Source organism: Xenopus laevis, chromosome 1L (genome assembly GCF_017654675.1).
Source record: "Xenopus laevis strain J_2021 chromosome 1L, Xenopus_laevis_v10.1, whole genome shotgun sequence".
Lineage (NCBI taxonomy): Eukaryota > Metazoa > Chordata > Amphibia > Anura > Pipidae > Xenopus > Xenopus laevis.
Window position 1 is genome coordinate 202,530,467 of NC_054371.1, and position 12,307 is coordinate 202,542,773.

The window sequence follows — 12,307 nt, forward strand, 5'->3', positions numbered from 1 at the left end:
TCTGCTCTACCCTAAAACCGACCCAGAATAGTGTGTCTAACACAATCCGATAATGTTACTACTTTCTATTCTGTCTGCAAACCAAAAAGGCGGATTTGCATGAAACTACTGTCAGTTGAGGAATACAAATAACCGGAAACATACGGCGCTAGAGTTCATCTGGCACCAAATGTGTTTAAAGTTCATTATGGCCAATAATGGAATAGGAGGTAATTTGTATTTCAAGTTTTATTTTTTTATTTTTAAATTTCCCCTCTTTTTTTTTTTTAGCTAGTTCAGTCTTAATTTTTATACGTCACCCGACTAAAAATTTTGCAACCCATTCTGGTTTTGTGCAACTTGGAGGCAGAGCCCATCTTAGTGCTGTCACGAGAGACAGAGCATCTTTAAGAAGAGGGTAAGCCATTGGCGCCGGTCTCATTCTAGCTGCACTCTATTAGTTTGGCCAGGTTGTCTCGCAGTTCGGTGAGTTCAAAGATTTTTCCGTCCAGGATTTCTAAAAGGGTCTTCAAGTTATTGCGGAAAGTGTCCTGCTCGGTCTGACTTTTCTCCAACCGTTGCTCAAAGTCACTTAATTGTCCTTCCATTTCTTTGTTGTGTGTTTCTACCTCCTGTAAAGACAGAAATAGCAGCTTACAGAATCCACTTTTGACTTTGAAATACATTTATTGAATGACAATGGCACTCTAACAATATTCAGTCAGTCAGAATTTTATTGTTTGCAGTTTATGAAATATTGAACTTTTTGTTCTGCAGTTCTTCCACTTGGAATTCAAACCGCTATGGTTGCTACGGGTCATGCATCAGATGAAAAATAATAACAATGAAAAGGCCAAATTGTACCAAATTAGGGTTTACTGCCATTGGCAAACAGTACTACAAGACTTTCAAGGGCTATAGTACAAGACTATGTTAGGTGAACCATTATTTCTTGTGGCTGTAGGATAGCAGGTATATAAGGGAGAGATGGTGCCTATAGTAACAGTGGGATAATAGTCTCTGGGAAGGGAGTGTGACTGTGGGATAGCAGGTATAGTAGGGAGAGATGGTGCCTATAGTAACAGTGGATAATAGTCTCTGGGAAGGGAGTGTGACTGTGGGATAGCAGGTATAGTAGGGAGAGATGGTGTCTATAGTAACAGTGGGATAATAGTCTCTGGGAAGGGAGTGTGACTGTGGGATAGCAGGTATAGTAGGGAGAGATGGTGTCTATAGTAACAGTGGATAATAGTCTCTGGGAAGGGAGTGTGACTGTGGGATAGCAGGTATAGTAGGGAGAGATGGTGTCTATAGTAACAGTGGGATAATAGTCTCTGGGAAGGGAGTGTGACTGTGGGATAGCAGGTATAGTAGGGAGAGATGGTGTCTATAGTAACAGTGGGATAATAGTCTCTGGGAAGGGAGTGTGACTGTGGGATAGCAGGTATAGTAGGGAGAGATGGTGTCTATAGTAACAGTGGATAATAGTCTCTGGGAAGGGAGTGTGACTGTGGGATAGCAGGTATAGTAGGGAGAGATGGTGCCTATAGTAACAGTGGATAATAGTCTATGGGAAGGGAGTGTGACTGTGAGATAGCAGGTAAATGTGTGGCAGTTGGGACAGTAGCATCTGACATTTGGATCGGTGTGGAGTGCCACAGTGTGTGCATCCCTGTTTTATCATGTAAGAGTTAATTTTATTTCCCTAGATAACTGGGCTGAATAATTTGGTCCTATAAAAAGGAACGTGTGCTTCATTTCTCCTGTCAGCTCCTTGCATAAGATGAAAGCTGTCACTCATGCCAGGTTTCCAAGACAACTAAAAATGTTACCACTTTATTGCTGGAAAGGCAGGAGCTGCTCATCACTACTGCAAAAATATAAGTGCTGTGGGCATCCTCATTGTCCATACTTTCACCCTTCCGAGAGGGAACATTAGTATTTAGCCATTTTTGTGTATGGCCAGAAAAACTATCCATGGGTCAACTGTATTTCCACTTTTAATGTAACAAATATTCACTACATTCCCTAGACTGGCATAAATAAACAGAAAATACAGTATTCTTGGCAACGACACTGATTTTTTTTGCCTGGATTTACTTGCCCTTTGAGCAATAACTGGTAATGAGGATACAAGATGCAACAAGAATGTACCTGTAATTTTTGGCTCAAAGAATCCTTCTGGTCTTGCAAATCTTTAGCATGTTCAACCTCTTCTTTCAATCTTTCTATCTCCTGGATTAACAAAGAACAAGTGAGAAAAGCACCTATAGAAACAGCTGCGTTACAACAAATAAAAGCTGATGCTCTTTTCTGGATCAGGTGATGTTTCATTCCATTACGAGACTTAATAATAATCTATCATTTTCTGAAAAAATACTCAATGTAGAGCATGGTACGAGTGAGGGTTAACTTATGAAATGTGATGGGGGGCCCAGGTGCCCCAGACCTTCAGCTCGGGGAGGCAAACATCATGCAAATATTTAGAATAGCCACAAACCGGACCACACTCAATTGATAGATGCAGTTAAAAAAGTATTTATTTTAGGCAAAAACCATCTAAAAAAAAACACCTTACACATTTCGTGCCTTGTGGGCACTTAGTCATAAACTATAATAATCTAACATTAAAAAGGCGAAGAGTAGTGATCAATAACCGCACCTTCCTACAAAGCCATATATTTATATATATATAAAATCATATAGATAAAATAAATAAATATGTTTCATAGAATCACCTCTTCTTTCTTTTTCAGAGTGGTTTCTAGTTCTTGAATCTTCTGGTTCAGTTCCGACTTGTGAGACTGCACAGCATTAGCTTGATTGCTCATACATTCTAATTCACTCACCTATTTATATGTAGAAAAAAGAGATGAAAGGGATATTTTTTAATGAGAACATGATATACTCGTTGGCTTGTTGAAGGGAACTGGCAGCTTCTTTAGATGTTTCAGTCAGCAAATGTTAACGGCTGCCTTGATTTGTAGTAACTGTTCCAGCAACATTATATATATATTTACATATAACTCCTATAGCAGAACATCATTTATGATAGCGACCTGTTATCATGTAATATATTACCCCTTATTGTAAAATATGAGGATATTCAGTGTCGGACTGGCCCACCGGGAAACCAGGAAAACCCCCGGTGCATACCTCCCAAATGTCCCGTCTTTAGAGGGACAGTCTCTCTTTTGACAGCTCAACCCGCAGTCCCTCGTTTGTACTGGATAGTCCAGTTTTTCTCTGCACTGAACAGCCAGAAAAAGAAACCATGTTTCTAACTTAATTGGCGTTTGGCAGAGAGCCCAGAACAGCCACAGCTGTAAATAAGATACATTTGTAACAAGAAAATAAGTAATTGTAACAATATAAGATAACAGGTCCCTTGGGACTCATAGCTTAAAGGGCAATTCACCTTCATTAACAAAACTGTAATAACTGAAAAAAACACAGAAATATGTTCAAACTTTCATAACCTGCCAAATTTTGTAAAATGAACATGGTAATTAGGGGGTGTGGCCACAAAAATGGGTGTGGTCAAAAAAATTCTCGCTGCAACTTTTTTGTCCCACTTTTTATTTTCAAAATATTGGGAGGGATGCCAGTGGGCCCAGGTGTCAGTGGGCCCTCGTGCTGCTAAACATTCGGCTTATTTCTTTGAGAACAAAGAAGTTAAATAGATGGAATAATAGATTATAGTATGTAAAGAAAAGAGACTAGGAGAATAGAGGCTGAGTGAGGAAGAATAATAGTACTGAGAGTGGCCCCTGGTCTACGGTTCTTTGGTGGGCACCTGGTCTAAGGTTTTTGGGTGGGCCCCTGGTGTCCCAGTCCGACACTGAGGATATTATATGTTACTGAGGATTTCCATGACCATATAAAGGTATGAGGCTGAAGGCCGAAGGTTTCTATACAGGTCATGGAACTCCGAGGTGACTTCTAATATCCTTATATTTTGCAACAAGGGGTACTTTATTTATTATAATACACACGTTTCATTGAGTCATGTGACTCAATCCTACTATAAACCTATATTATACCGGGTAAAAATATAAGGGAAGTAGAAAAATGTATCTACAATTTCATTTGGGCACATCATAAGCCGAGACTACCAAAGGGTAGTGATGTGCAGGTCGGGGGTTTTTTTGATACCCACCCCACCCGCACCAACCCAAGTCCGCCTGCACCTGCCTTCTCCCCTCTATTTATAGGCCCGTGCCAACCCGCCCCACCAATGACATCACAACAGGGCGAGTAGTCACCTATAAAAATAGAAGCCGGAAGCCAGCAGTGTAAGTTGCGTGACCCACAGAGGAAGTGCTGAGATCAGCCCACACATCACTAATCCCTTAATTAGGAAAATGACACAAGGAAAGCTCTCAGTGCCTGACCTAGAGAAATATTACCTATTATCCACTATTTTGGATTCAGACAAATCCCTGAATCCTTTGTGAAAGATTCCGAAATCTGCCAAATCTGAATTTGCATATGCAAATTGGAGGGCGGGAAAGCAAAAAGTGGAAAACAATTTTTACTTCCTTGTTTAAGGACGAAAAGTCACGTGATTTTCCTTCCCATTCCATTCCTGCTCCGCGCTTCTAACTTGTATCGACGAGGAGGGGCCACATCGCTAGTGCAGAGATAGCTATTGCGCTCCCTGCACTAGAAGAGTCAAGTTTCCATTTTAAAAAACGGAAATTCAGCTTTTAAAGTTACCAAAGGCGGCTTTATGCCGCCCCTGTTAACTGGCCGCTTCGTGCCGCTTGAGGCAAGATTCTCACCTTACCTCATGGCCGGAGCAGCCCTGTCTGGTGAAATTGAACAAAATGTACTGAATGTCACTGACAGATGTTGGAGGGAAGGTGAAGGGAAAGGCATTCTTTCCTTATTTTTCCATATTTTTTTTGGGAATGCCCTATAGTAACAAACTTCTGGAAACAGGTTGAACAACTATTGCATGAAGGGGCAGATTTCTCAAGGGTCGAATTGAAAATTAGAATTTAAATTTTCTAACTTTTCTTAGGGCTCTTACACATGAGCGTTCTGACCTGCGCTCCCCTGCGTTCCGTTTTTTGGCGTTCAGCCGCAGGGGAGCGCAGGAATAGACGCAAGTCATTATTTGAAATGGGGCTGTATTCACTCAGGCGCGTGTAGGCGCCGAACGCAGGTTCAGACGCAACATGCTGCATTTTTCCTGCGTTCAGCGCCTTCTTTTTTTACAGGGGTGCACTGAATCCAGGATTCAGTTTGGGATTCGGCCAAATCCTTCTGCCTGGCCAAACTGAATTTGAATCCTATTTTGCATATGCAAATTAGGGGCGGGGAGGGAAATTGCGTGACTTTTTATCACAAAACAAGGAAGTAAAAAATGTTTCCCCTTCACAGGATTCAGTCTGGTATTCAGCGGATTCTTTTGCAAAGGATTCCAAAATAGTGGATTCAGTGCATCCCCACTTTTTTATCTCTACTTTTCTTCCTTCGCCTTACCTGTTTTGTTGTAACCGTTAACGCATTAAATAATAATGTTAAAAAATAGATCTGTGTCTCCAAAGATGCCCCAGTAGCTACCCATTTTATTTTCTGCTGATTCACATGCTCTGTGCTGCTGTCGCTTACTGAGCTTAGGGACCCACTCACAATATACAGTACACATAGAATATAAATGTCACAATATAAGGCTGATTAGTAATTAATACACATAGTAGTCTAGAAATATTGTACATTATGTTATAGATTTCTGTACCAGCCCAAGGCAACCACAGCCCTTTAGCAGTAAAGATCTGTGTCTCCAAAGATGCCCCTGTAGCTCCCCATCTTCTTTTCTGCCGATTCACTGCACATGCTCTGTGCTGCTGTCACTTACTGAGCTTAGGGACCACTCACAATATACAGTACACATAGAATAGAAATGTCACAATATAAAGAAATAATTATCCGTTCACCTTTAAGATGCCAATTAGGCAAACACAGAGGTAAATCTGAAAGTACTTATTAAGAGGTGAAAGAATAACAGAATTTTTTAGATTTCTAGAAGTCATATATCTGTATACAGGGGCCTGGTCATTAGCACTGAATGTGATGCAGGAGGTATAATGTGAGTAGAATAAGAGCTGCTGGTTAATGGGCAGCCATCGCTGGGATCCCCGTCTCTGTACAAGATGTCAGTACCAACCCGTTTGTGTAGACGTTCTGCTTCCTCCTGATAGGCCGCAAGCTGTTGCTTCCATTGTTTCACATTGGCAGTAGACTCCAGCAAGGCGGCTGTGAGCTTGGCATTATTTCCTTTAAGTGTAGCCAGTTCTGCTTCCCAATGCTTGTTGATTGCAGAACTGCCAGAAATAGAAGGAGCATTTGGTAAAAGAACTCATTCTGTGACCAATAACAATATACATCTAATAGACTGAAAATACACTCTCAGCTCTATGCTTATAACTGCTAACACATTGGTTTTTATACATATATCAGCTATAAAATATCCAACATCATCCCTTTTCATCCTCATTAAAGATAATCTGATTAAAAAATTGTACGTTTTATCTGGCTTTAATTCCATTAATCCATAATGCATAACATAACATGCATCCTGTATTTAAAGGGGTGGTTCACCTTTAAGGTAACTTTTAGGGGCCAATTCACTAACTTCGAGTGAAGGATTCAAAGTAAAAAAAACTTCTAATTTCGAAGTGTTTTTTAGGCTACTTCGACCATCGAATGGGCTACTTTGACCTTCGACTACGACTTCGAATCGAAGGATTCGAACTAAAAATCGTTTGACTATTCGACCATTCGATAGTCGAAGTACTGTCTCTTTAAGAAAAAACTTCGACCCCCTAGTTCGCCATCTAAAACCTACCGAACTCAATGTTAGCCTATAGGGAAGGTCCCCATAGGCTTTCCTAAGTTTTTTTGATCGAAGGATATTCCTTCGATCGTTGGATTAAATTCCTTCGAATCATTCGATTCGAAGGATTTAATCGTTCGATCGAAGGATTGCGCTAAAATCCTTTGACTTCGATATTCAAAGTCGAAGGATTTTAATTTCCAGTCGAATATCAAGGGTTAATTAACCCTCGATATTCGACCCTTGGTGAATCGGCCCCTTAGTATGTTATAGAATGGCCAATTCTAAGCAACTTTTCAGTGGGTTTTCATTATTTATTTTTTATAGTTTTATAGTTATTTGCTGACCCCTTTTAAAAAACAAATGCTCTGTAAGTTTACAAATGTATTGTTATTGCTACTTGGTATTCCTCATCTTTCTATTCAGCCCCTCTCCTACTCATATTCCAGTCTCTTATTCAAATCATTGCATGGTTGCTGGGGGAATTTGAACCCTAGTTACCAGATTGCTTAAAATACAAATTGAAGAGATGCTGAATAAAAGCTAAATAACTCAAAACCCTTAAATAATAAAAAATGAAAACCAATTGCAAATTATCACAGAATATCACTCTCTTCGTCATACTAAAATTATTTCAAAGGTGAACAACCCCTTTAAGTGATAGGTCACATATTTCCCAAACTGTGTTTCTGGCCAGAGCAGTGTCTGGAGGTCCACACATAAGGGTGGTGAAAGGAGTGGTTCACTTTTAAATTAACTTTTAGTATGTTATTGAATGGCTAATTCTAAGCAACTTTTAAATTGGCCTTAATTTTTTCTTTTATATAGTTTCTGAATTATTTGCTTTCTTCTAACTCTTTCCAGCTTTGAAATGGGGGTCACTGACCTTGTCTAAAAAACAAATGCGCTCTAACACTACACATATATTGTTATTGCTACTTTTTATTACTCATCTTTCTATTCAGGCCTCTCCTATTCATATTCCAGTCTCTTATTCCAATCAATGCATGGTTACTAGGGGAATTTGGACTCCAGCAACCAGATTGCTAAAATTGCAACCTTGAGAGCTGCTGAATAAAAAGTAAAATAACTGAAAAACCACAAATAATAAAAAAAATGAAAACCAATTACAAATTGTCTCAGAATATCACTCTCTACACATCATGATAAACATTCATTTAAAGGTGAACAATCCCTTTAAGATATGGGGAGAAACTAGATACTACTACTAGATAGTCCTAGTTTAACTGAAGGTCAGTTAGGTTGTGGTTCCAGCTGACACTTTTTGGCCTAAGAGCAAAGTCACATGGGGAGATTTGTGGTCCACGATAAATCTGTGCTGCAGCGGGCAACAAATCTCCCGAAAATGCTTTCCCACCAACAATAATAAATTGCTGGGAGAAACATACACGTAATTTTAAAAGTAATTTTCCCAAGTGGCCAAAAGTTTCCACGCAAGGCATTTCCGTGGGTGCCATCAAAATCATAGATATTCTAAAACTGTTACTAAATGGCTCAAATAGCAATTATTATTATTATTATTATTATTATTATTAACATATATTTTTAGAGAGCCAACATATTGTGCAGAGATGTAAAATAAATGTGTTTATGCAAAGAAATCACATGAATTACATACATAGAACATGCAGAGTTCCATACATAACGACCAATACCGGTACAAAAGGTGAGGAAGGCCCTGTGCAAAAGAGCTTACGATCTAAAGGGGGAAGGGAATGAGACACAAGGTGTGGGAGTGGGCACTATATAAAATAAGCAGGTGAGAGATGTAGCATATGGTATTGCATTTAGTAGCTAAACAGAGTGAGGGTTCATATATCTATAACCTTGTTATTAAGGGAGCCCAGACCAAATGCTGGACATCAAAAGGGACTTTAAGCAAAATAGGTGTGGGATCTATTATCCGGGAACTCATTCTCTAGAAAGCTCTAATTTATGGAAAGGCCACCTTTCATATACTCATTTTATCCAAATAATCCAAATTTTTAGAAATAATTTCCTTTTTCTCTGTAATAATAATACAGTACCTTCTACTTGATCCCAACTAAGATATAATTAATCCTTATTGGAGGCAAAACCAACCTAAACCTAATATTTAATCCATTATCCGGAAAACTCCAAGACCTGAGCATTCTGGATAACAGGTCCCATACCTGTAAAAGGCATTGATCCATTGGTGTCTCACCAACTGCCTAACACTGAAACGGACAACACCCTCCTATGGGTAACACGTTTAATCAAATGGCACACCAGACAAAATGTGATGCTTTCTAGTAATGCTTCTGACCTCAGACACAAAAGTTTACATTTATTTTGCAGAATCAGTAAATCATTTGCTCTCGCCCACTGGGACCCTATAATAAAAGTGTCAGTGTAAAAAATTATGTTACAGTAGTCCTTGTGGATTACAGTGAAACCTCAATTTTACATACCCTCATTTTAAGTTTTCCCTAATTTTACACCTGATTTCACATTTTCCCGGATTTTGCACAAATTGTAGCTGAATACAATAGTGCTGCATTCAGTGACAGCAGTATCAAAACCACAGATTTGTAAATACTTTAAGTTAGATCATCATTTTAAACACGCAGTGCTCTGTCATAATATTATATCAAACAATTAAGAAACAAAGGTTACAGAATGAAACAGTAGGATTAGAGCTTGTACTGAATATACCCCCCAATAAACTGCATTGTAATAACCTTGCAGGTGAAGCACGTAGGAGACATATTAAGTCATTTCCAGATACAAGGTGACATTGCACCACCAGGCCAAGTCCTTTCTCTACAAACATGGCTGTTTTTTTCGTCTGTGCTAAAATCTTCTAAATAATGTATGAAGGACAAGCAGCATGACACGCATGACAGGGCAGAATTATCACGGGTGTTTCAGCTTTCATGGGTAGGGGACACGGAGGCATAGGAAGGAGTAAGTAGAGAAGATATAAGACGAAAGGAAACCATGTTGATGAATGGAGAATATGAAGTCCATTTCACCAGTCCTTGTTTTTGTTGTACTGCCCAGTGCAAAGGTGAGAAGAGGCGTCAGGTTTCAGCAACGACTGGCCGAGGAGAATGTAACAAATAATAATAGTCCCAAGAAGTAAAAATATCCTGCTCTTAAGGGCCCTTCATACTGGGGGTCAAGGTTAAAGGAACAGTGACACCACAATTTAAAGTGTTTCCTGTGTTTTAAAACAGAATGTACTGCTACAATGTGTTTGTTTCATAATCCAACTAAACTGCTGTGTAGCCAATGGGGCGCCATTCCAGCCAAACGGGGAACAAAGGCTCATGTTTATACAGCAGATAAAAGATACACTCTGTATAATACATTAGGCTATTTTTCAATGCAGTCGCAATGCAGTTCCCCCCAGAATTCCAGTGTTATTGCCGTCGCTGACTGAGCTGTGCTTAATGCAACTATGGGCAATGTGTCAAAATGAACGCTCTTGTACTTGCAAATGGGATACAAATGCAATGGACATCATTAGACTGCAGTGTCTGAGTTGGGTTTCCACAGTCTGGTTTTGACCCATCCGGAATGGAGGATGATAAAAGGTGGCATCGGTGGTGCTTTCACCACAGGGGCTCCCAAACGCACTCTTGCCCCCTGGCCCAGCCGCAACCCCCCTCCATGATCCCCCGCCCCAGACACAATCCCCCTTCAGGTCTTCTAACCCAGCCGCAACCTGACACCTATTCTCTAGTTGTGAGTCAGCAGGGTCCATTCGGGTTTTTACTGCCAGCCCAGTCCGACCCTGGCAATGGAAATGTCTATTTCTAACTATTTCTAATGTTGATGGAAGTACCTCTAATGTTGCCAAGAAGTAGTTTATTGGCAGGCACTGCATAAACAGATCAAGACTTTTACAGTGTTATTTATCAAGCTCTGAATATCTGAACCTCGAATAATTTGTAGTTTTTGGAGCAAAAAAAAAAAAACTACTAATTTTTCAAGAATAATTAAATTATGATGGTCTAAAAACTCAGAATCTTAAACCCCAGCATCTTAAAGCTCTCGAAGTCCTGTATAAGTCAATGGGGAAGGTCTCAGTGTCTGCACTGATGTCCGTACCGATATCCGATGATTTCGGGGTTTCGGGCGCAAATGTTTTGCCCGACCCTATTTTTTGGGCTTTCTTCTTCATAAATAAGGTCCATTTGGGAATTCGGAGTTGGATATTAGAAATACTGAGATAAATTCGGACCTTGATAAATAACCCCCTAAATGTAAATTGTTTTACTTTTTAATGTTACTCTTCCTTTAAATGCCCTCTCTGCTGCACCCCCACACCAACCCTGCTTGGCTTTTCATGTAGATTTCTTTACATTCAAGATCTGCACATAGCTGAAACGCCCGCAGGCAGAATGCAGGGAAGGATCACATTATCAATAAAATTAGGATATAATTAAACAAAAAGCACATTTCTACTTAGCTGGCATTTAATTGCTAGAGAGAAATAGAGTATAAAATCTATTTAGCTATGACAGAGAAAGAATGTGTTAATGTTAGGAAAGGCCTAATGTTTGAAATTGCAACATAATTATCACAATTAGACAAAGCGCTGCCTTTCTAACTTCTCTGTCTTTTGCCTTTTTGCTCAGGGACAATTTATTAGAACTTAGAAATAAGCCCTTTATAATATTTACAAGTTCTATACATTACAGTGCAAAGGCCTCATATTCTGAATGCTGCCAAAATGTGGTTGATAGGGTTGCCCAGCCATAGCAACTAGTAATAACCCATAGCAACGCTGGTACTGAAGAGAACTGCCACCTATCTACCTATACCACAGCTATGGCAACCCTTATCCGCAAGCCCGTTATCCAGAACACTCTGAATTATGGAAAGATCATCTCCCAAAGAGTCCGTTTTAATTCAATAATTGAAATTTTTTCCCTGACATAATAAAACAGTAGCTTGTAGTTGATGATAACTAAGCTGCATGAATCCACATTGGTGGCAAAACAATATGATTTTTTAGCTGACATAAGATGTAATGATCGAAATTTCATAAGGATTTCTTATGTAGTAAATCCCTGGTCCCAAGCAACCTAGATAATAGATTAGTGGAATCCATTCTACATGTAACCTAGTTACTGATGCAATGTGACTACACATACAATATATTCATGCTATTCATCTTGGGACCATAACCATGCAGTGCCCACAGAAAAAAAAACTTGAATTTTTGGAGATTTATTAAACCACGATGCTGCAAAAAGCCAGAATCCGAAAATATGTCGTCTTCGCATGGTTTAGCCTGATAATCCGATAAATTCGTTTTTTTTGGGCAAAAATCAAGCAATTCGGGTTTTTGGATGATTTTATCTGTTTTTTTTTTACCCCGATCCGATTAATTAGAGTTATTTTATTATAAAATCCGACAAAATAGGGTATGGGAGTTTGGGCAAGCTTTTTTAATTGAAACAATGAGATATCGGATTTTCGTAACTAACC

The 12,307-nt window shown here is 39.3% G+C and overlaps 1 protein-coding gene across 5 annotated transcripts in view; it reads right to left on the reverse strand.

Moving 5' to 3' along the window:
• Positions 1-239: 239 nt before the first annotated feature.
• Positions 240-12,307, reverse strand: part of homer1.L (homer scaffold protein 1 L homeolog) — a 68,017-nt gene continuing 55,949 nt past the window's right edge. For 4 of the 5 annotated variants that reach the window (XM_018249310.2, XM_041582508.1, XM_041582515.1 and 1 more), the window contains 4 exons: positions 6,155-6,311; positions 2,718-2,828; positions 2,134-2,214; positions 240-611 (listed from right to left, as the gene is read on the reverse strand). In XM_018249310.2, coding sequence (XP_018104799.1) covers positions 423-611; positions 2,134-2,214; positions 2,718-2,828; positions 6,155-6,311 — 538 coding nt within the window. In that variant the 3' untranslated portion in view covers positions 240-422. 5 annotated transcript variants of the gene reach the window in all.